We start from the raw sequence: 21927 nt of genomic DNA, 5'->3' as shown, positions 1-21927 counted from the left end.
GTGAGGGTGACAACCGCCTCTGATAACATTATTGCCTCATCAAACATCTGGAGTAAGGGAGAAAGTTCCTAAGCAAAACAACTATAAAATTCAATTGTAAACCTGTCTTTACATGGTGCTTTAATTGGTGGAATGTAAGTAATTGTATTTGTTATCTCCTTCTTTGAAATTTGAGCTTCCAAAGATTAAATCTTAGCTTTTGTGAGGGTTGAGAGATCTAACTATGAAATGAATCAACAATTTACCGCGTGCTTAAACTTCAGCTCTAAAGAGTAAAGATTTATATACTAATTTCTAAACACACTTTGGTAGGCTTTGTCACTACATTGTTATCCTGAAGTCTGACTACCAGAACAATAGTCTGCACCTCCTTTTGTATAATATATTAAGTCAAAAACCTGCCAGGTTTATCTCTACCCTCAAAATGTAAAGGTATAGTGGAGGATTTTAGAACATTTTTGGAAAGACCTGCCCTCTCCACTTAAAAAAAAATTGCACCTGCACAACCCTGCAGCCGTTCCCGCGAGGGAACGTCTGTTATGCGTGTGTAAGAGCATGTCCGAGCCCATTTTTCCACACTTTAAAAATTGCTGTCTGCATCACTCATACAAGCTTACTTCGAAAAAGAAGATTTGCAATTTTTCCACTTTGTCAGACTCACCACCGGTTAGTGAAAACTGGAATGAGCACATAGGAAACCTTATGTAAACATACCACCAGAATGATTGACAATTAGGAGGACCACTTATTTTGATCATCCAACCAGAAAAAGAACATCCTATTATACCTTTAATAGGGTGTTACGTGTCTTTCAGGACACCTACGCTACAGCAACTTCTCTCTCTCAAGAGACAGCTGTTTGGAAAGTATGGTAGGATATGCATTGCATAAAAAACATTCGAACACTGTATATGCTTTTAGAGCTTACTAAGTTTCAATAGCAGAGGGTAATTTCTATAAAAAGTTAATTTGAGGCCTTAAAGGAATAGTACACCCAAAACATGATTAGCCTTCATTTTCTACTCACCCCCATGCCTAACAACACCCTGGAGTACTTTTTTGATATCTCAAATGCATCTGGAGATCTGGGAGGCTTCTTGCTGTCTGCTGACATTCAAATAATGGAGGTCTATGGTGCCCGAGACAGAAAGGTCCATAGAAGTCCACAAAAAACGTGTCAATATTCCTCCATACTGCTCGTCCAATGTATTCCAAGTGTCCTGAGTGGGTAGCATCCAGAATTTACTCGAAACAAAATCATTTAGAATGTTTTTAGAGCATAAACAGTAGTGTATAGGATTTCCTGAAAGCGCGCACATGCGTGATCACGACGCTACGGAAGCCGCCAGACATGAAGGCTAATCATGTTTTGGGTGTACTATTCCTTTAAGGTGACCAGAAAGACTGCATCCATCAGAAGGCTAGAATTTAGCACTACTTTAGAACTACTTAATGGGCTCAAGTGTAAAATCACCAGGGCATAATCAGAGAGGTGTATATTACTAATTGAACAGGATAAAGTTGAGGAAAAAAAGGTCCTTTGAAATGAAAAGGTACATGAACAACAGAGTAGAAAGTGTTGAGTGACTCTATGAGGGATTAAGAAGTCTCTTAAAATCAGTTAGGCCTAAGGACTTCTTCATGACCTGCAACCAAACCAATGTGACGCAATGCAGGGATGCTTCAGTCCAATGTTCCATCTGTAACCATATTACACTCTCCTGCCAGTAGGAGCAGAAGATCACCCATGAGGCTGATTCCATTGTCAGTATCTGTATTAGGTGCATAAACATAGGGCAATATAATGCTTCTGCCCTAAACCTCTGCCAGTTTTGTTAGTGTTTGGCCCTCCTTGTCCTTAACCTGAATAGTTTAACTAGCTTTAAACTGGGTAGCAATACTCATTCAAATGCAGTGAATGAATTTTGCTAACGCTCTGCTTTGTCTGCTGCCACATAGGTAAAATATGTAACCCGCCTAATCTCTGTAAATTCACTCCGAGTCCAGGTGGAGCAAATGCGTCTCCTGTAAAGAGAACACTATTATCTTTTTGAGTTTTTAAGACCCAAATAATTTTGCTCCTCTCAATGGGACGATTACAGCGTTTGATGCTCCAAGTCATCAAACGTAGGGATTTCTATTTTCTGTCACAGAATTTGTACCCAACATAAAAGAAGAGAGGTGATGCATTCCTGCTATCCAAGGGGCAGAAACAAGTGGGCCAGATCCACATGGCCAATCATAGGTAGTGAAGGAAATAAATAAAAGGTGATCATTTTGGCACACAGGCTTAGGTTGGCAACGAACATTAGCCATTGTCTGGTGCACTTACAGTACAACACAGAATTCCTGGTTTGCACTTCACCTCAGTTGAACATTCACAAATAGAGAAACACCCACCAATATTGGCAGCATAAGATAAAATGTAGAAAATTTCAGAGCAGCCATTCACTCCACAATTACACCAATCAAAGTAAATATCAGGTCAAAATATGTAGGTCTGTAAATTGCACTTTTAACATAAAAAGGCTTAGGGGGGAAAAAAGGAAGCAGTAGTCCCCACAAACATTCGATACATATAACTAGAATGTAATGTCCCTCAATAATTTTCTCAAAATTATTTGTAGGATTTTTAAGGTTTTTGTTTTGCAGATCACACCCTAAGCATCATTTTGGTGGCAAGGATTGGGTATAGGCCATAGTTTGCCCTGGATAAGTAAACTCAAGGGTGTCCCTGGTGCCAGTAGCAACTGAAACAGAAGTGTGAACTTGATCTTTTATTCTCCATGAGGTTTGCATCTCACTAGGCCGTAATGTGCCTGCTAACTCTCCAGGGCACAGGAAGTCCATCTTCAGCAGTTTTGGTTACATATCCTGCATAAAGAATACCACATCTGAGCTCTTGCAGCCATCAAGACACCCAACACAATGTAGGTTGCTTATTCTTCCTCTAATTATGGTATCGCCTAATTTTTATCACCGATCATTTCTTCCCCAGTGGAAAGGGGGGTTTTCTTCCTGGAGCTCTGTTAGGAGCTTTAAGCATGTCAATGCAGGACTTGGGATTGACCAGCTGATTTTTCATGTCTGCTAGCTTAGTCCCCACCTCATCCATCACAATTTGAATTGTATTGAGTTTCCTTTACTGTATCTCAGGGGTTTCTTTGAACGTATGGGACCACTTTACATTTAGAGTGACCTACGATGACGGCGGAAAGAAAGTTGTGGATAATAGTGCAACAGTGTGCAAGCATTGTGCATCACGTTTTGTTTATGCTAACAGCAACACGACCAACATGTCAGGCTAACAATCAACATATACTGAACCGAACCGAAAACCGTGACCACGAAACCGTGAACCAAATTCCACCCCTAATATATATAGTATGTGTAAGTTTAATCTCTAATATTATGCTCTCTCTGCTTTTTCTCATCATCGTAGTTTCACCCGGGCTGTTCGTCAAATAGCTGTGTTGCTGCCATCAATGCCTTTGGTTATAGATGTTGGAGCTTTGCCTGTTATTCAGTGCGGTCCTGTTTCTCTGACTGTAACTAGCTGTGTGTACTCTCTTTCATTCTCATGGGAGCTGATTTTCAGCTTTTCTGCCTGGCTGTGTATTTCCTAGACGGGACCGCCTGTTGAGCTGGTTGACAGTTGCCTTTTGTAGGTCTGTTTTGTCTTCTTTAACCCTAGTCGGCTTGGGTGGATGGACTTAGAGAATCTTAATTGATATTTTGTATACACAAATTTTCTATTTGTACAGCTTTCATGACATTTCCGCAGTGCCGCAGTGATCAACTGTAAACAGTGTGGGATTTTTTTTTTTGAGACCTAGCCTGGTTCTGGTTAGGAAGATTTCTTGCTGTTACTTTGGAGTTTTACTCTCCACTGTTGCTATACAAGCATGCTTGGTGTGAGGGATTACTGTCGAGACAATGAGTCGAAGCAATCAGCTGGTTTTCCTTAGATGGAAAACTTTGAACCAATTTGACTGTATGAACTGGTTGAATTGGCAAAGTCTCTGTAAAGTGCTCTGAGATGACATGATGTGAAGTGGCGCTATGTAAATAAGCTGAAATGAAATACTGTAAAATCCTCTAATATTGGCCTGTATTCCATTAGCAGCCGGGTCTCTACTATTGCCTGTCTGGCTGTTGGCGGAGGTAAATATTGGCCGGACTCTTATACAGCCCAGGGCTATAATTAGAACCAACAATGTTTCTGAACAGTCCTCAACAACTTGTGATATTAACATACAAGTACCACAGGGGTGCAATGTTTGCTAAGGAATCCAGGCCATTAGCATGGGAAGTCCAATCCTTACTGCAGACAGTGCAGCAGACAGGAAGTTGGCTTGTTTTGTTTTTATGACCGAAATTGCGGAAAACAACTCATGAAGTTTGACCAGCTACAAGAGCAAGGTGCGTGAGAACGCTTGGACCCTTTTTCCACCTGGATCTCCACTCTTTTTCACAGTCATGTCCCTCCGTTGTCGGACTACTCGCCCCACTTCCTCATCGACTTGGCCGTATCTAGACCCACAGAATGTAGCGTGCCCACGCTTCAATATTAAGCATAAATCAAAAATGTCTGCGTCAAGCTCACTGCGACACACTGCTGTGCGGACTATAACCAGCCACACAATCGTTCTGATCTGAAAGACAAATGTGATTACCGGTAGGTCTGGTGGTAACCAGGCTGCATTAAAATGACAGAATTTCATTGGCTGTCATTTTTCTGAATTTCCCTTGAAATATATGATACTGGTAGCCTACTTCCACTTAGCCTGCCTCAAAAGAAATTTGCTGTGATGGCAGAACAGTTTCAAGAATTTATTTTTTTTTAACTTTGTTTCGCAAGTCAGTTTGGCCAAGATTCCATTCTGTGTCTTTTTTTTTTTTTTCGGATTGCCGTGCAGAAAAATTACAGCTGCTGGATGTATGAATAATGTTCTGTATACCGTTATGGTAACTGCACTTTTTCAATAAATGAACCTAGTATTTTATAGGTTCAGAGAGACACAACATCTCATTTTTATTAATTCCACTGGTACTCTGTTTTGGTCAAAATTAAATAGAGACCTGCCTCTAATTCTGGACTCCTTCCAATAATGGCCTGGACCAAGATGCACCTGAGTGAAATAAAGGTCCTATAATAGAGGATTTACTGTATATGCAATCTTTTTATGTTCTGAAGGCTTCTTGCAGTTATTTGTTTGGTTTCCACATAACTCTGGTTTGAAAGTAAATTAGCTGCCTCAATGGCAGAGCTCCTCGTTTAAGCTGCCATCTTGAATCACTGGACTCACAATCTGTTAAAATTTTATAATATGATATGCTGATCTACAAACTGATCTGAAACTGCTTTATAGAATTTTACACAATACTGGTCCACCCCCTCTTAAATAATTATTTAAACTTTGTTTGTAAGGAGTGGCGGCCTAGTGGTTAGAGCATAGAGTCACTTGTGCTCTGAGAAGGTTGCAAGAACCCAGTTCGATTCCCTTAGCCTCCACTCGGGGTTGCTGAGCATGACCCTTAACTCCACACTGCTCCCAGGGCGCTGCACAATGGCAGCCCACTGCTCTGCAAGGGGATGGGCTAGATGCAGAGATTAATTTCTCCAATGTGAGATCAATAAAATTCAATCATCAGACAATTAGAAAATTTCTATATGCTGCTATTTCAGATTTGACCCTCCCTCTAAGACCATCTGAGCAAGCAGCAGCAAAAAAAGGAATATTCGTCTTGTGAGCTAAAACAGTGGTTTCTGGGTGAGCAAAAGTGCTATCATTTTAATTTTTTACAGTGTCATGTCTGCCAATGTGGCTATAAGAATAATTGTCTTGATGCCAAAAAGAGCCCAACAGATTTTACTTTCACAAGTGGAGCAGTACGTCTTTCGCCTTAGTGTTCTGCTTGATTTATGTATATAATTAGCTTTATTATAATTCATGCATAATATAATTCATATGGACAATGCAATGGGAAAGAAGAACAGGAAAGGAAAAATGGAAAAGATGAAAGAAAGAGGAGATAAAAGGGAGACAATGATAGAATGTTTTCTGTCTGCTTCATAACCTGTAAAGAGGGATGTAAAAAGAACAGTTATAGTACTGTATAAGAGATACAATAAAGTAGGGCTGGACGATATAGAAAAAAAGCTTAGCAATAAAAACAAAAAAATGCATATTGATCGATATCGATAATTATTGAAAAGATTTTAAACCATATTTTATGTGCAGCTCTGCCTGGACTTTTTATGATATTGCTAAATGATATAATTTTAATAAAGTACACAAACACAGACTTCCAAACAAATATTTATTTAACCAACTTTTTTAACCATAACAGAATTGTTTTAAAGAAAAATTACTTAAAAGACCTGAGTTATGTTATTAAATACTGACAAATAATTAAATAAAGTGACCAGAAAAGTGACCAAAATAAATATAACAAATACATAAATAGAATACCCTATTTGGGTGGGAATAGTACACCACCAGCTTGTGGTAATTAAAAGATTGTAGGACTAGGCTACCATGTAAACTCCACTCAACAAGAACAAAAACCCAAATCAACTCACCCTTTAGCCTAGCATTTCTATGGGGTATTTTTTCTCACCCCATTCTTCTAGAGGTGCTACTGGCACCTCGTTATGGTTCAGCTTAGTTTCCTGCTTTAACCTACGTTATTACTTTGAAGTTGCTGGCCCCTCAGCATTTTTCTCTCAATTGTTAGAACTACGTAACCCATGAGACCCCCTGAAAGCCTCAAAAGCAAAATTTAAGGGGGTCTTAAATTGTGTCAAAAAAAATTAAAATAAAATGTTCTGGCTCCTCAGGAAGCCATTGCTCATATTTGCGTATTGTTTCTAAGTTATATACTATAAGCTTTTTTATGCATAATATTTGATATAGTCTTATTTTGAAAGCACCGGAAGTTGAGAAGTTGGTGTCTTCCTGTTTAACGAGTAAACACTGCATAGCTAAATCTGTTCTCTCTGTGCTGCGTTTTTGGCCAGTACAGCATGTAATTTGATGTGAAGGGTGTATTTCGTTTATGTACATATAGTACTATGTTTCATGTTGTGTTTGGAGATTTATTGCAAGAAACGTCACCGAGAAGAGAAGTTTAAAAAAACGCTAGCATACGCTCTAACTAGCTGCTAGCATACGCGCTAACTAGCCGTTAGCGATGCCGCTAGCTAGCGGCTAATGTTAACATTTTTGTATTGAAGACTGAGGCTGATTCGGTTATGTTGGGTATGGATAAACAATCACTCCAGGGTGTCGGGTTAGAACAGCTGTATATATATGTCCAGGTGAGTTAGTGAAAGAAAGGAATGTCCGAGTCCAGAATTGAGCTTTACTTCCTTTTAATTAGCTCATGAGGTTCAGCCATACATATAAAGGCACGTGTGATGGGCTCACATGAGTGTGTATCTGTGTGTGTGTGGTTTTCTACAAAGATGAACAAAGAAAAATTATGAGAATCTGTCTGTAAATCATTTCACAAATAAACCAAATATCCAGAAATGAATAAACGTCTTTAAACATTACTATAGACTAATAACTGGCTAATATCTGACTATGAAAATGTAAATAATAATAATAATAAACCCTGCGTTTCAACCGGAAACAGTAACAGCTGCATCAATTAAACTAGCTCAACAGCTTAATGCTAACAGCTAACCTTTAGCTCTCAATAATACATGTAAACAGCACTAAACAACCATAATATTCGACAGAACACAGTACAATACAGCTCTCAGGCATTTATGAAACCGAACTAAACCAACAACAATATTACTTACGTTCATTGGACGCACACAATAGAAGGAAGTAAACGAAGTCAGCCTTGAGAGCCGCACCACTCAATGCTCAGATCCATATACAAGATGTAACATATATGAACGTGGAGCCACCTAGTGGCTGAAATAAAATACTACATCTAAAACACTGATAAGGAAAACCTAAACTAGAGGGCTGAAAACGAATAATTAACAGTCTTTTGTACAATTTTCTTTGTGTCATTATGTGTTTTTGTACATATTGAGGGAATATGTTGAGTTTATTATTTAGGAGAATTATGCCTTTTTATTTGGAATTGTGCCTGTTTACACAAAGACTTATGCACATTATTCTTTGTTGCAGTTTTACCATTCATTCATCCATCCATAACAGCCAATAAACCCAAACAAAAGGCTTACAGTGTGGTTATTGGAAATGATGGTTATCTACCTGCTAAGCTAAGAGTGAAGGCAGGGCATAAATAATTTTTTTGTCGCTAATGGTCACTAAAATGTTGTTAAGCTCAACATGTCCAGTATGAAAATTCAAAAACCTTTATTCACAAATATGCTCTGTTTTTTGCGAAGTGGAGCAAGCCAATCCTGTTAGCCATGTGCGTTTTTCGCAGTTAATAACACAGGCAACGCAGAACAGATTGCGTAAAGACAGCAGGTCTTCACTCCTGTTTGTGGACCTCAACGGACCTCCTCTGGACAAATTCGACCCATTTCCATTCATCAGAAACTGTCATGATCCTGGCACTGGTGGCTGGCCTGATTGCTCATTCCACTCACCTGTTTAACTCTGTCTGTTTTTCTCATTACTGCTTATCTGATCCACCTGTTTTCAGCTCCTATATATGCTGTGTGTTTTCCAGCTACCAGTGCCAGAATATTCAAGCTGTTTTGTGTGAGTAACTCTAGCCTTCTGTTTGTTTTTCTGATTATCTAAATTGTGACCTGTTTCTGTCCTGTGGATCCTGAGTTTTGCTTTGCCCTAGTCTGCTCTTTAATCTGCTCTGTTCTGGACTGATTCCTGGATTCACCTGGCTCACCAAACTTGGACTGTTTTTCTGACATTGGCTTGGATTTCCCTTCTGTACCTCATCGGCTTTCTGATCCTCTGAACTTGGTTCTGGTTCGACTTCGCCTTTGGACATTCCCTTCAGGACTTATTTGTTATCTACCCTTATTAGTCACTGACCTGAGTTTCTGTTCCCACATAGGATCCGGTTTATCCACCCCAGCTGACAAGCAGCCATACTGAGAGTTAAATAAAGTCTAGTTTTGAACTATCCAGATCTGTCTGTTTTTGAATATTGGGTCCAAGGTTTTGAACGCATTACAGAATATTCTGGCCAGATTATGGACCCATCAGCAGACAGATCTTGGAGTGAGGGCGTCGATCTGAAAATGTCTCAGCTAGAATCCGGAGTTACTGAGATTCTCACTCGCCTGCGCAATCGGACTTTAACTGCCTCTAACCATTCCCACACAGCCGTGCCTGTTTCTTCGCCTCCCTCTGTTTCTGCCAATAATGAACCACGTCTGTCTGCCCCAGAACTGTATAGGGGCGATCCGGAGCACTGCAGAGCTTTTTTAACCCAGTGTGAGATCCACTTTGAGCTGCAGCTTACCGCGCTTCCTTCTGACCGAGCCAGGGTGGCCTATGTTATTTCGCTGTTAGCGGGTAGGGCGAAGATATGGGGAACATCTGTGTGGCAGAATTACTCCTCCCTGTGTGATTCGTATAGGTTTTTTTCTGAGGAACTGCTTCGACTGCTGACCTGTTCTTCCCAGCAGAGAAGCTTCTAGGGGACTGTTGACTCTAAAGCAGGGGAATCGGTCAGTGTCTAAGTACATTATCGATTTCCATCTGCTGGCTGCTGAGAGTGCTTGGAATGAGGAGGCTCTGATGGACGTCTTCATCACGGGACTCGGAGAGAGGATCAAGGACGAGCTCTCCACCCGTGATTATCCTCTTTCTCTTAGGGAGCTGGAGGAGTTGGCTTCCCGCATCGACCTTCACCTACAGGAGCGTCGAAGGGAGTGGCCCTCTGGTGCGTGCCGCCTCCCCTTCAATGCAGTCTCGGAGGATCGTGGGAGGGCTTCGGAACCCCTACTCTCTTCTGGTCCTAAGCCCATACAGCTGGGACGTTCGTGCCTCTCCAAGGAGGAGAGGGATCGCCGCTACAGGCTCCGGCTCTGTCTCTACTGCGGAGGAGAGGGACATCGGCTGAAATTCTGCTCGGTAAGGGATCAGGCTCCGGGGAGGATCCTATTGAGCCGAGCCAGGCTATCTGCCTCCCCAGACTTTCTGCTTCCTGTGACTCTTTCTGTTGGCTCACATAGCCATAGTTTGTCAGCCTTTCTGGATTCTGGAGCAGATACCGAGTTCATGGATGGGAACCTGGCCAGAAAGCTCGGCATCAAGCTTCTTTCGACACTGGACTCTCATCAGGTACTAGCCTTAGATGGACATCAGCTTAACCAGTCATCTCTTAGAACCTGTAGAGCTGGTGGTGGGGGGAACCATGTTGAACAGTTAGTTTTTCTTATTATTGATTCACCTCAGATTCCTGTAATATTAGGTTCTACCTGGCTTACTAAGCACAACCCGCACATTGACTGGCAAAGGGTGGAGGTTTTGGGTTGGTCCATTGCTTGTTCAGGTTCCTGTTTACTATCAGCTAAGTCTAGGATGTTGGGTTATTCTGTTGATCCAGAGTTTTCTCCAGATCTTTCTAAGGTCCCAGAGGAATATCATGACCTCAGAGAGGTGTTCAGTAAGGACAGGGCCCACAGCCTTACCTCCCCATAGACCTTTTGACTGTGGGATTGATCTACTGCCCGGTTCCACACCACCTAAGGGTAGGTTATATTCCTTGTCGGCCCATGAATCCCAAGCTATGGAGAATACATTTCCGAGTCACTTAGGGCTGGCATCATTCGTCCTTCCTCTTCCCCTGCTGGGGCGGGCTTCTTTTTTGTGGGAAAGAAGGACGGATCCCTCAGACCTTGCATTGATTACAGGGGTCTCAATGACATTACGGTCAAGAATCGGTATCCTATTCCCCTAATTAACACAGCATTTGATCAGATTCAGGGAGCTAAGGTTTTTACCCAGCTGGATCTCCACAATGCATATCACCTGGTGCGCATCAGGGAGGGTGATGAGTGGAAGACTGCTTTTAACACCTCGACTGGTCACTATGAATATCTAGTGATGCCTTTTGGCCTCACCAATGCACCGGGGGTTTTTCAGAACCTGGTGAATGAGGTTCTTAGGGACATGGTTGGTCACTTTGTCTCTGTTTACATTGATGAGATATTCATCTACTCACAGGATTTGGAGTCTCATAAGCTCCATGTCAGGTCAGTGTTTCTTCGCCTTCTCCAGAACCAGTTATTTGTCAAGGCAGAGAAGTGTGAGTTTCACGTGAGCACTATCTCTTTTCTGGGCTTTGTTGTCTCCCCTGACCAGATCTCCGTGGACCCCTTGAAGGTGAGTGCCTTCATCGATTGGCCGGTTCCTAAGGATAGGAGGCAGCTCCAGAGGTTCTTGGGATTTGCCCATTTTTACCGCCAGTTCATTAGGAACTATAGTCAGGTGGCAGCGCCCCTTCATGCCCTCACATCATCCAAGGTCAGGTTTTGCTGGTCCGATCTGGCGGATCGAGCTTTTCAGAGGCTCAAGGCTGCCTTCACCTCAGCCCCAGTTCTGGTGTCCCCCGACCCCAAGAGGCAGTTTATTGTCGAGGTGGATGCTTCCGTGACCGGGGTCGGGGCGGTGCTCAGTCAGGAGGCTGAGGATGGAAGAATCCACCCTTGTGCTTTCTTTTCCAAGAAACTGTCAGCAGCTGAGCAGAACTATGATGTTGGGGATAGAGAGCTGCTGGCAGTCAAACTGGCTTTGGAGGAATGGAGACACTGGCTGGAGGGTTCAGGTATTCCGTTTCTGGTCTGGACAGACCACAAGAATCTGGAGTACCTCAAGTCAGCCAAGAGACTTAATCCCAGACAGGCTAGGTGGGCACTGTTTTTTGGCAGATTCAACTTCTCTTTGTCTTACAGACCCAGGTCCAAGAATACCAAACCCGATGCTTTGTCCAGGGTGTTTGAGGCGGAGGAGGAGAGTCCCAGTGGAGCTGAGGAGTATGTCTTGCCTGAATCTGTGAGGTGTCCTGTAACTATGGTTAACATAGAGGAGGAGGTTAGACAGGCCCTTCTTGACCAAACTCCTCCCAGTGGTTGTCCGTCTGATCGTCTGTTTGTTCCTAATGCTCTGAGAGGGAAGGTCCTTGAGTTTTTGTCATTGTTCTCATCTGTTCTGTCATCCTGGTATAACCAAGACTATTTACATTGTTCGTTCTCAGTTTTGGTGGCATTCTCTGTCTGCTGACGTGCGGGAGTTCGTGGCAGCCTGCTTACAGTGTAACCAATCCAAAGCATCCAAAAGACCACCTTCTGGTCTCCTCCGGCCATTACCCATCCCGTCCCGTCTTTGGTCGCACATTGCCATGGACTTTGTTACTGGGTTACCTTGTTCTGATGGTAATACTGTCATCCTTACAATCATTGACAGGTTCTCTAAGATGTTGCATTTGGTCCCTCTACCCAAACTCCCCTCAGCTAAGGAAATGGGGGAGGTCCTCACCCGTGAGGTTTTTCGGCTCCATGGTCTCCCCACTGACATTGTTTCTGACAGGGGTCCCCAGTTTGTCTCTCGGTTCTGGAGGGAGTTCTGTTCATTGTTGGGGGTCTCTGTCAGTCTCTCATCCGGTTTTCACCCCCAAACAGATGGCCAGACAGAGAGGGCCAACCAGGAGATCGAGACAAAGATCTGCATTCTCTGTGAGGCTGATCCCACTAAGTGGGCCAGCCAACTCCCTTGGGTAGAGCATGCTATAAACTCTGCTCTCTCTAGCACCACTGGACTCTCTCCGTTCTATGTTGTTTTTGGTTTTCAGCCACCGGTGTTCACCATACAGGAAAAGGAGTCTAAGGTTCCTTCTGCACACCTTTCTGCCCTTAGCTGCCAACGGGCTTGGAGAAGGGCCCGGAGAACAATTTCTCAGGCCCTGGTTGGTCAAGCTAGGGCTGCCAACTGCCGGAGGGTTCCGGCACCCACTTACAGGGTGGGTCAGAGAGTTTGGCTCTCAGCTAGGGACCTGCCTCTCAAGGTCGACAGCAAGAAGTTGGCTCCCCGCTTTATTGGGCCATTCCCTATTGTTAAGGTGGTGAACCCGGTGGCCGTCCGCCTCCAGCTTCCTCGTACCTTAAAGATTCACCCCACTTTCCATGTATCCCGGGTCAAACCTGTTAGGTCCTCTGGTTTTGTGCCCACACCTGGGTCACCTTCACCTGCCCGGTTCATTGATGGAGACCCGGTCTACACGGTCCGCCGCCTTCTCAGGTCTAGGCGGAGAGGCCCCAGTATTTAGTAGACTGGGAGGGGTATGGACCTGAGGAGAGGTCCTGGGTCCCGGCCCGGTTCATCTTGGATAAAGACCTCATTAGGGCTTTCCACAGGGATCACCCAGATCAACCCATTGGGGCGTCTGGAATCCGCCCTTGAGGGGGGGTTCTGTCATGATCCTGGCACTGGTGGCTGGCCTGATTGCTCATTCCACTCACCTGTTTAACTCTGTCTGTTTTTCTCATTACTGCTTATCTGATCCACCTGTTTTCAGCTCCTATATATGCTGTGTGTTTTCCAGCTACCAGTGCCAGAATATTCAAGCTGTTTTGTGTAACTCTAGTCTTCTGTTTGTTTTTCTGATTATCTAAATTGTGACCTGTTTCTGTCCTGTGGATCCTGAGTTTTGCTTTGCCCTAGTCTGCTCTTTAATCTGCTCTGTTCTGGACTGATTCCTGGATTCACCTGGCTCACCAAACTTGGGCTGTTTTTCTGACATTGGTTTGGATTCCCCTTCTGTACCTCATCGGCTTTCTGATCCTCTGGTCTGTGAACTTGGTTCTGGTTCGACTTCGGCTTTGGACATTCCCTTCAGGACTCTGTTGCCCCTCGGCCTCGGCTGGCTTCAGCTCCGCTCAGAAACAGGTCAGTGACTATTTTCTCTTATTTGTTATCTACCCTTATTAGTCACTGACCTGAGTTTCTGTTCCCACATAGGATCCGGTTTATCCACCCCAGCTGACAAGCAGCCATACTGAGAGTTAAATAAAGTCTAGTTTTGAACTATCCAGATCTGTCTGTTTTTGAACATTGGGTCCAAGGTTTTGAACGCATTACAGAAACTGGATTAAAGCAGGACATGTGCGTGCATACAAGAGATTTATTTACTGTTCTTTTGCACTGTTACTGTTACAAATGCTATATCTTACATAATTGGTAATAATATTTTTTCTGCTGCCATTACCATCTGCCTTTTTGCACTAGCATAAGTACTGCATATTTTATATTATTGTACATTTTATATTTTATTGTGAAATTGAATGTTTAAATTTTAGTATTAGGAACTGATCTGTTGTGCATGTGCACTTTATCGGTTTCACTGTTGGTGAATGAGAAACGAACATCCTCTCGAGTCCTAGTATGTCTGGTAAATCTGAAGCATTGACATTAAAGCTGACTTTGACTTTGAAATGTTATAGGCCTACTGCATATTTAGAAAATTTAGATCGGTATTTCGCACGATCGGGAGATGGGGACCCCTCAAAATATTGATAGGTATGTATATGTATATATATATATATATATATATATATATATATATATATATATATATATATATATATATAAATTTATTTATTTTTTCCCCAAAATTCCCGAAGATTGCTCGGAGGAGAGCTGCGTCGGGGCCTAGACAGCTTGTACTCCTGCGGGTGTGAGCAGCTGAGATGATAAAAAAAAAAAGTTGGTTGTGTTATCAGACTTCGTTTTCACTGGTTCCCTACACATTTTACAGATGACTGTGGTTTGTTTTTTGTCCGACTTGCTATGACCGAAATACTGCAAAACTGGCGAACTACAAAAACCCTTCTTTGGAACAATTTCCTCCACCTCTCCTTGCTGCAACATCTTCATATGCTCTGTGTTGTGCTTTGAGAGGGCAGCGCTTTGTGACGGCGTGCCTGGGTCCGCGATTGCGATTGGTTGGGAGGAAGTAGTGACTAGCATAAACCTACATGATAGGCTACAATGAGAAGGAAGGAAAACTGTGTTTCTTTATCGAACTTTTATCGACCCTCTTTTTTCCTATTGCGCCACACGTCTATCAATCGATATATATCGTTATTGAATTATCACCCAGCCCTACAATAAAGTAGCACCTTGATGGGGGGGGGGGGGGTGTCACTGCCACAATCCAACCCATCTAATTCCTGCCTCAGACCCGCCCCCCATCCCACACCAGGAGCAGACGACCCCCGGCACAAGCCCCCCGGGGAAGGTGCCAACATGTCCTGCATGAGCCACCCAACCTCCCACCCCTAAATAACTCACGGGTCTACTTCCTCCCCCTCCATACCCTAGCCACCCCACCACTTTTTGGGAAGAGCAGACATGTCAGCACCGGCAATGTCAGCCCCGGTACCCTGGGGTGGGGGGACATTATCAGAACGTGGGATGCTCCAGTAACGACCCCCTCCCAAGGTCCTACATGTGTTGCAGTGTGATGGAGCAGGCAAAGGGAGGAGTCTGGGAATGGGAAGAAAAAGACTGGGGGGGCCTACTGCACTCCCAGGGAGCCAGCTCCCCCACTGACTCGAATAGGCACCCCTGTTCCCCAAGAACCCATCCGGAGAGGGGGGCCCTGCCAGTCGCACCACCATATTGGCAAAGTCTCAGTTAAGGGTCAGGCCGCAGGGCCTGTGAGCCAACCACTCACCAGGGCTAACACCTCCACACCCCCAACAAACCTCATGGCTGTCCAAAAAAAAAAAAGAAAAAAATGGTTAGCCAGTCAGCAAGAACAATGCAGAAGCCCTCACCTCGGATGAAGCCCGCACCAGAAGATGGCATGGACCAGTACCGAGATAGGTGGCCAGACACGAAGCCCTTCAACCTTGTATCATCTAGTTTAGTCAATGTCCTGCATATTTTAGGCAGTAGTTTTGGGGGGTTTAACACTAGGAACTCTTATATATTATTTGGAATTTGTAAATAACCACAATCTGCTTGAATGTATTTCTAATTATAGATTTAAGTGGTTCATATTCAAAAATGTATTTTTGTTAATGCCATGTGCATATGCAATCTAGAAAATGTGATAAACTCTGTTCCTTCAAATAAATGAGCCAGATATTTATCATAGCTTATTATAATATTATTTTGTAGGATGTCAGGATTATTACGGGATAAGTGATAACGTCATTTTAAGAAAGGCTAATCAGCAGATTGGGAGCAAGTGTGAACAGAGGAGTCTAGAAAGGAGCTAAGGAAAAATAGAACAACACAAGTCGGCACCAAAAAGCAAACAAGAAATACCTTAGAAATCAATATATAAAAAAAAAAAAAACACAAAATAACTGAACTAATAAAACTAGAAAACAAAGAAAAGGATGGATCAAAGTGAAACAGAAAACTAAAAAAGAAAACTTAAACAGAGCCAAAACCGTGTCAAACAAATCATAGAACTTGCACTTACCCAGGAATGCCTCCAGCTTCCATTTTGTTGGCTACTGTGACATCTGTTGACCAAACATCATACTGCCAACGCTTCTGTCCCAGGACTCCACCAAGTACTGTTCCACTGTGCACTCCAACCCTCATGTCAACATTAGTCCGGGTTTTCTCTCGGACATACCTAGTATTGCATTTACAAGTACAGTAAATAAAAGGCAACATAAAGTCCCATTAAAAAAAACACAGCTTATGGACCTTCTTATATGTAAGTCAAAATTCTGAAAACAGATTGAATCCTAGATAGATTAAAGCAGATATTTCTTAATCGTGTTTAAGATCAACATAAATGAAATATTTTACCATAACTTGCATATGGAGAAACTGAGCTTAATGGTAAATGTCCAAAATCATGTTAAATTCACTGAACTACAGTAGAAAAAGGAAGTAAAAGTTCAGACTAATCACATTGGGATTTTCTGTTGTTTTTTTTTGTTTTTTTAGATTGAGATTTTAAGTCAAGTTATGCCAGACTGACCACAGCTGTTGCATCATAATCAATTTCCATAATGATTTCTTTTTTTTAAAACCCAGAAAGAGTCAATAACTTTCCATGAGTGTGATCAATATACCACTTTTAGCAAGGTCACTAACAAACTCCATTATGACACAGTACATTCTAGTTGGAGTGGATTAATGCAAAAATGCTTGATTGATGGATTTTTAAAATGTCTACAAAATATATTATTCAGTATGACTAGCAAAACAATCTAAATTTTATACACAAGATCCACCCCATAACCTACCAAAATGCAGGTCAGCTTTATCTGAAGTTCCACTTGTGTCCATATTAAGAACTTAATATCAGAAAAGAATTCAGCTTCAAGTTAAACAACTTTTCAGGCTAGTGAAGTCACATTAAAATAGATAATGAAAGAAGACTCATGAACTCTGTACAAATAAAAGAGCAAAGGGTGATAATGAAAATAATTAAAACAGCATAATCAATTAAATTAACAATGTCACCAGAGCACTAATGCATGTTTATGTTATCTTGAGAAATGTCAAATTAGTTTTCAAACTAATGAGTACAACTGTCGGTAGTATTCTAAACCAATTAACAATTCAATTGGGTAGATAAAACATTATTTTGAAAAAAATATATCTTAATTTGCCAATTTAAGGATCAATAAATGTTGTAAAAAGAAAATGGCTTAGATACATTTTATTTAAAAAGTTGCGGCCATGGCCCAGCAGTGATTTAGTCCTTGTATTTAACAACTTTTCAGATACTTCCTGTGACTTATTTAATAAACTGGTGCAAATCAAACTTTTTTTTCCTGTGCCACTGGAAAATTTAGTCACAACATTAAAACCTTTTTAGTCACTCCTCATGGCTCCAGAAAGAAATACTTTTACAGTATCTAAGCTGTAGTTACCCTGATTTCTTACTTTGTAGCTGCAAGTGACTTAATATTTTTCGGATTACTCTGCTCTGGTAATGTCCTTGAACATTTCACTAACGCCCTGCTACAAGTGTAGTTTTGTTTGTTTTATGTTTTTACTATGCACTAACCATTTAGCAAATGTCACAATTAAATTCTCTACTTAAAGATACAAAAAAATTGCAAGATGTAGATAGATGGAAAATACGATCCTCGTATACTATAATGCACCACATTTTGGTTACATAGTAAGATCCAGTCTCGTTGAGTATATGATTGTCCTTACTTTTTATAAAGCTGATGAAACACAGAAAAGTCCAGATTTTCAAGAATTATTTTTGCAATCTTTTTCCCAATATCAGACCATTTTTTGCCTGTGAATTATAAAGAAATAAAATAATCTCATCTAACAAAAAAGTAAATATTGATAACAGACTATCTAGACCAGTGGTTCCCAAAGATTTTCTTCTGGGCCCCCCTTTGGATTACAATAAAATTTCCACCCACCCACCCCCCCCCAAAAAAAAATAAAATCAACTGGGCACACACATCGTTCAACCTGATATAATAAACCTATACACATATTTTGTTTTCAAACTCCACTGAAGTTTATTTCACACTTTAGGTTGCAACAAAACAAACTACACACCATCTTTACAGTGGAACACTTTTGTTTGTATTTTTTTCATAGTTCTATACTGTAGATTACAAGAGGATTCTTTGTTGTCTGTGTTATTTTAAACATATTTGTTTTTTTTTTTAATTCGTAACAATATTTAACTTTGCTATCATCAATACATTAAAAAAGCCTCTGTGCAAAATGGAGTGAAAACATTGAACAGCTCCCTGAGAGTTTTTTCTTTGTACTTTAATCCTCCCATCTTTTCAGTGGCTGTAGTGAGCCTGCTTGTTGCTGTAGATCTTCTCAAATCTGGGTTGCAGTGTCACAACTGTCGATTATGCTCAGTCAAGCAAGCACTGTTTTTTTTTTTCTTCATTCATCCATACCGCTTCCTGCGCCCCCCCCCCCTGCAATGGCATTGCGCCCCCCCTATGGGAACCACTGATCTAGACTGTGACTGATAACAGTAAGAAATGAATATAGTACAGCCAAATTAGCACAGGTTATGTGTTTCATGACCAGGCTACTATTGCATCCTGATGACTGTTTGACCATTGGAAGCACTGAAAGCTCTGAAGTAGCACAATCCAGGATAATGTGGTCCATGTCCAGAGAACAGACCAGGTTTTTTGAACCAGTCATTTGATGACATAAAAATTTGAGTTTTTCTTAAATTTTATGATCAGTGCTTTTCTTTTTGTGAGGAAACACATTTGCTAGATAATGTCAGAATTATATGGGCTAATTTGATTAGTTTTCAAAGCTGGAAGTCAACCCTAGGATCATGATCAATATGAAACAAGTAAAGGGTAAGAAAGTAAAAATAGTTGTACTGGAATAAAAATAAAACAATTTATTAAAAAGTATTTGATGGACTCACGAAATTGCATCCACCATTGCAAGGCCCATTCTGATGGAACAGGCAGCATGGTCCTCCCTGTAGTCTGGAAGTCCACAGATACAGTAATAGCAGTCTCCCAGGATCTTGATTCTCAGTTGATGGTATTTCTGACACAGATAAATATTCCATTAAGTATATTTATTATATATATATATATATATATATATATATATATATATATATATATATATATATATATATATATATATATATATATATTAGGGCTGGGCGATAATTTAATAACGATACATATCGATCGATAGACGTGTGGCGCAATAGAAAAAAAGAGGGTCGATAAAAGTTCGATAAAAAAGAAACGCAGTTTTCCTTCCTTCTCATTGTAGCCTAGCATGTAGGTTTATGCTAGTCACTGCTTCCTCCCAACCAATCACAATCGCGGACCCAGGCATGCCGTCACCAAGCGCCGCCCTCTCAAACCACAACACAGAGCACATGAAGATGTCGCAGCAAGGAGAGGCGGAATTATTGTTTCAAAGAAGGGTTTTTGTAGTTCGCCAGTTTGGCAGTATTTCGGTCATGGCAAGTCGGACCAAAAACAAACCACAGTCATCTGTAAAATGTGTCGGGAACTAGTGAAAACCAAGTCTGATAACACAACCAACTTTTTTTTTTTTTTTTTTTTATCATCTCAGCCGCTCACACCCGCAGGAGTACGAGCTGTGTAGGCCCCGACGCGGTTCTCCTCCGAGGAATCTTCGGGAATTTCGGGAAAATATATATATATTTTCAGTTCTGGGCAGTTTCCCACGTAGTTCTAACAATTGAGATAAAAATGCTGAGGGGCCAGAAACTTCAAAGTAATAACTCAGGTTAAAGCAGGAAACGGGGGCGGCGGCGGCGGTGGGGGGGCATTTATTTATTTGTCATATTTATTTTGATCACTTTTCTGGTCACTTTAGTTTATTCTTTGTCAGTATTTAATAACATAACCCAGGTCTCTTAAGTTATTTTTCTTTAAAACAATTCTGTTATGGTTAAAAAAGTTGGTTAAATAAAGATTTAATTCGAAGTCTGTGGTTGTGTTTTTTATTAAAATTAAATCATTTAGCAATATTATAAAAAGTCCAGGCAGAGCTGCACATAAAATGTGGTTTCAAATCTTTTCAATAATTATCGATATCGATCAATATGCATTTTTTTTTATCGATAAGCTTTTTTTCTATATCGCCCAGCCCAAATATATATATATATATATATATATATATATATATATATATATATATATATAATGTGGGTGCAGTATTTTGTAAAATATCATACATACATGTTACAACATTCAACTGGTCCCACACGGTCAAGTTCTGTCCAGTGAGTTGGAGTTAGGGTTAGGTTAGAGTTGTGGATATATTGGTAACAGTTAGGGTTAGGGTAAGGGTCTGTGTTAGGCTATATAAATTGAATGCAAGTCAATGAAATGTCCCCTTAAGTGATGAAAACACAGTTGTATGTGTGCACTTGTATGGAAAGCAGATTGAGGACAATGTTTTCAATTCCACCATCACAATGAGGATTAGTTGTTGTAAAGTGAGATATTTTGCAGGTCCTCACAAGGTATTTTTTCTAATCGTTAGGTTTAGGGCTAAGGTGTCAATTGGGCTGGGTTAGGGCATAGAAAGGGTTAAAAATGACTGAAAAGCAATGGGAGTCCACATTACAAATAGAGAAACAAACGTGAATGTTTGTTTGTGAATATGACTGTAAAGTATTTATTTCAGTAATTCAGATCACAAGGTGAATCATTTTTAAAGCCCTTATTTCTGTTAATCAGTATGCTTTTCCATGTAGAGCTGAGTGTTCAATCATCATACAAGTGTAATAATTTAATACAAGTGTAATAGTTCACTTTGCACACCCATGCTTTGTTTGATGTCACCACAATCCTTTTGTATTCTGCCACACTCAACTTAACCTCATTCACTCCACTAGTGATTCTAGTGATCTAGTCATTCCACACTGCAAAAAATCTGAATCTAGAAAAGTCATTTTGTCTTAAAATAAGTGCATTTGTTCTTGGATTGAGGAGGTAAAAGAGATATTTTGCCAATGGAACAGGACAATTTACACTTAAAATAAGAAAACACAATTGCATTGTCTTATTTCAAGTGCATATTATCTAATTATCTTATTTTAAGAGTAAAATTACTCATTCCATTGGCAAACTATCTCATTTACCTACTCAAATTAAGGGTGAATACACTTAATTTAAGAAATTTGTTCTTATTTCTAGATTGTTTTTGCAGTGCAGGATTTTAAATTATCTTCTGGATTTAACAGGAAGCCAATGAATAGAAGCTAGGATAAGATAAATATGTTCTCCATGTTTAATTTTCTTAAGAACTCTGGCTGCGGCATTTTGGATCAGCTGAAGGTTTTAACAGCAGTTTTTGGACTTTCTAAGAGTAAAGAATTACAATAGTCCAGCCTTGAAGTAACAAATGCATGGACTAGTTTCTCAGCATCACCCCCGGATGAGACTTTTTTTTTTTTTTTTTGCAATATTCTTCAGATGGAAGATGAAAATTCTATAAACTTCTATGATTTAAATGACAGGCTCTGATC

General features: G+C 40.9%; 1 protein-coding gene across 6 annotated transcripts in view; it reads right to left on the bottom strand.

The window, feature by feature from the left end:
- Positions 1-21927, bottom strand: part of adcy3a (adenylate cyclase 3a) — a 263750-nt gene that overhangs the window by 195053 nt on the left and 46770 nt on the right. For all 6 annotated transcript variants that reach the window (XR_005281946.1, XM_038298655.1, XM_038298658.1 and 3 more), the window contains exons 6-7: positions 19327-19454; positions 16405-16563 (exon numbers count right to left, since the gene is read on the bottom strand). Coding sequence is in view for 5 of the 6 variants with exons in the window: in XM_038298655.1 (XP_038154583.1) it covers positions 16405-16563; positions 19327-19454 (287 nt within the window). In the remaining variant the exon portion in view is untranslated. The remainder of the gene's footprint in view (positions 1-16404; positions 16564-19326; positions 19455-21927) is intronic.

This window comes from Cyprinodon tularosa, unplaced genomic scaffold, assembly GCF_016077235.1.
Source record: "Cyprinodon tularosa strain WSP-4 unplaced genomic scaffold, ASM1607723v1 ctg411, whole genome shotgun sequence".
NCBI classification, from domain to species: domain Eukaryota; kingdom Metazoa; phylum Chordata; class Actinopteri; order Cyprinodontiformes; family Cyprinodontidae; genus Cyprinodon; species Cyprinodon tularosa.
Note: the sequence above shows the minus strand (reverse complement) of the source record. Positions and strands in the feature narration are given on the sequence as shown.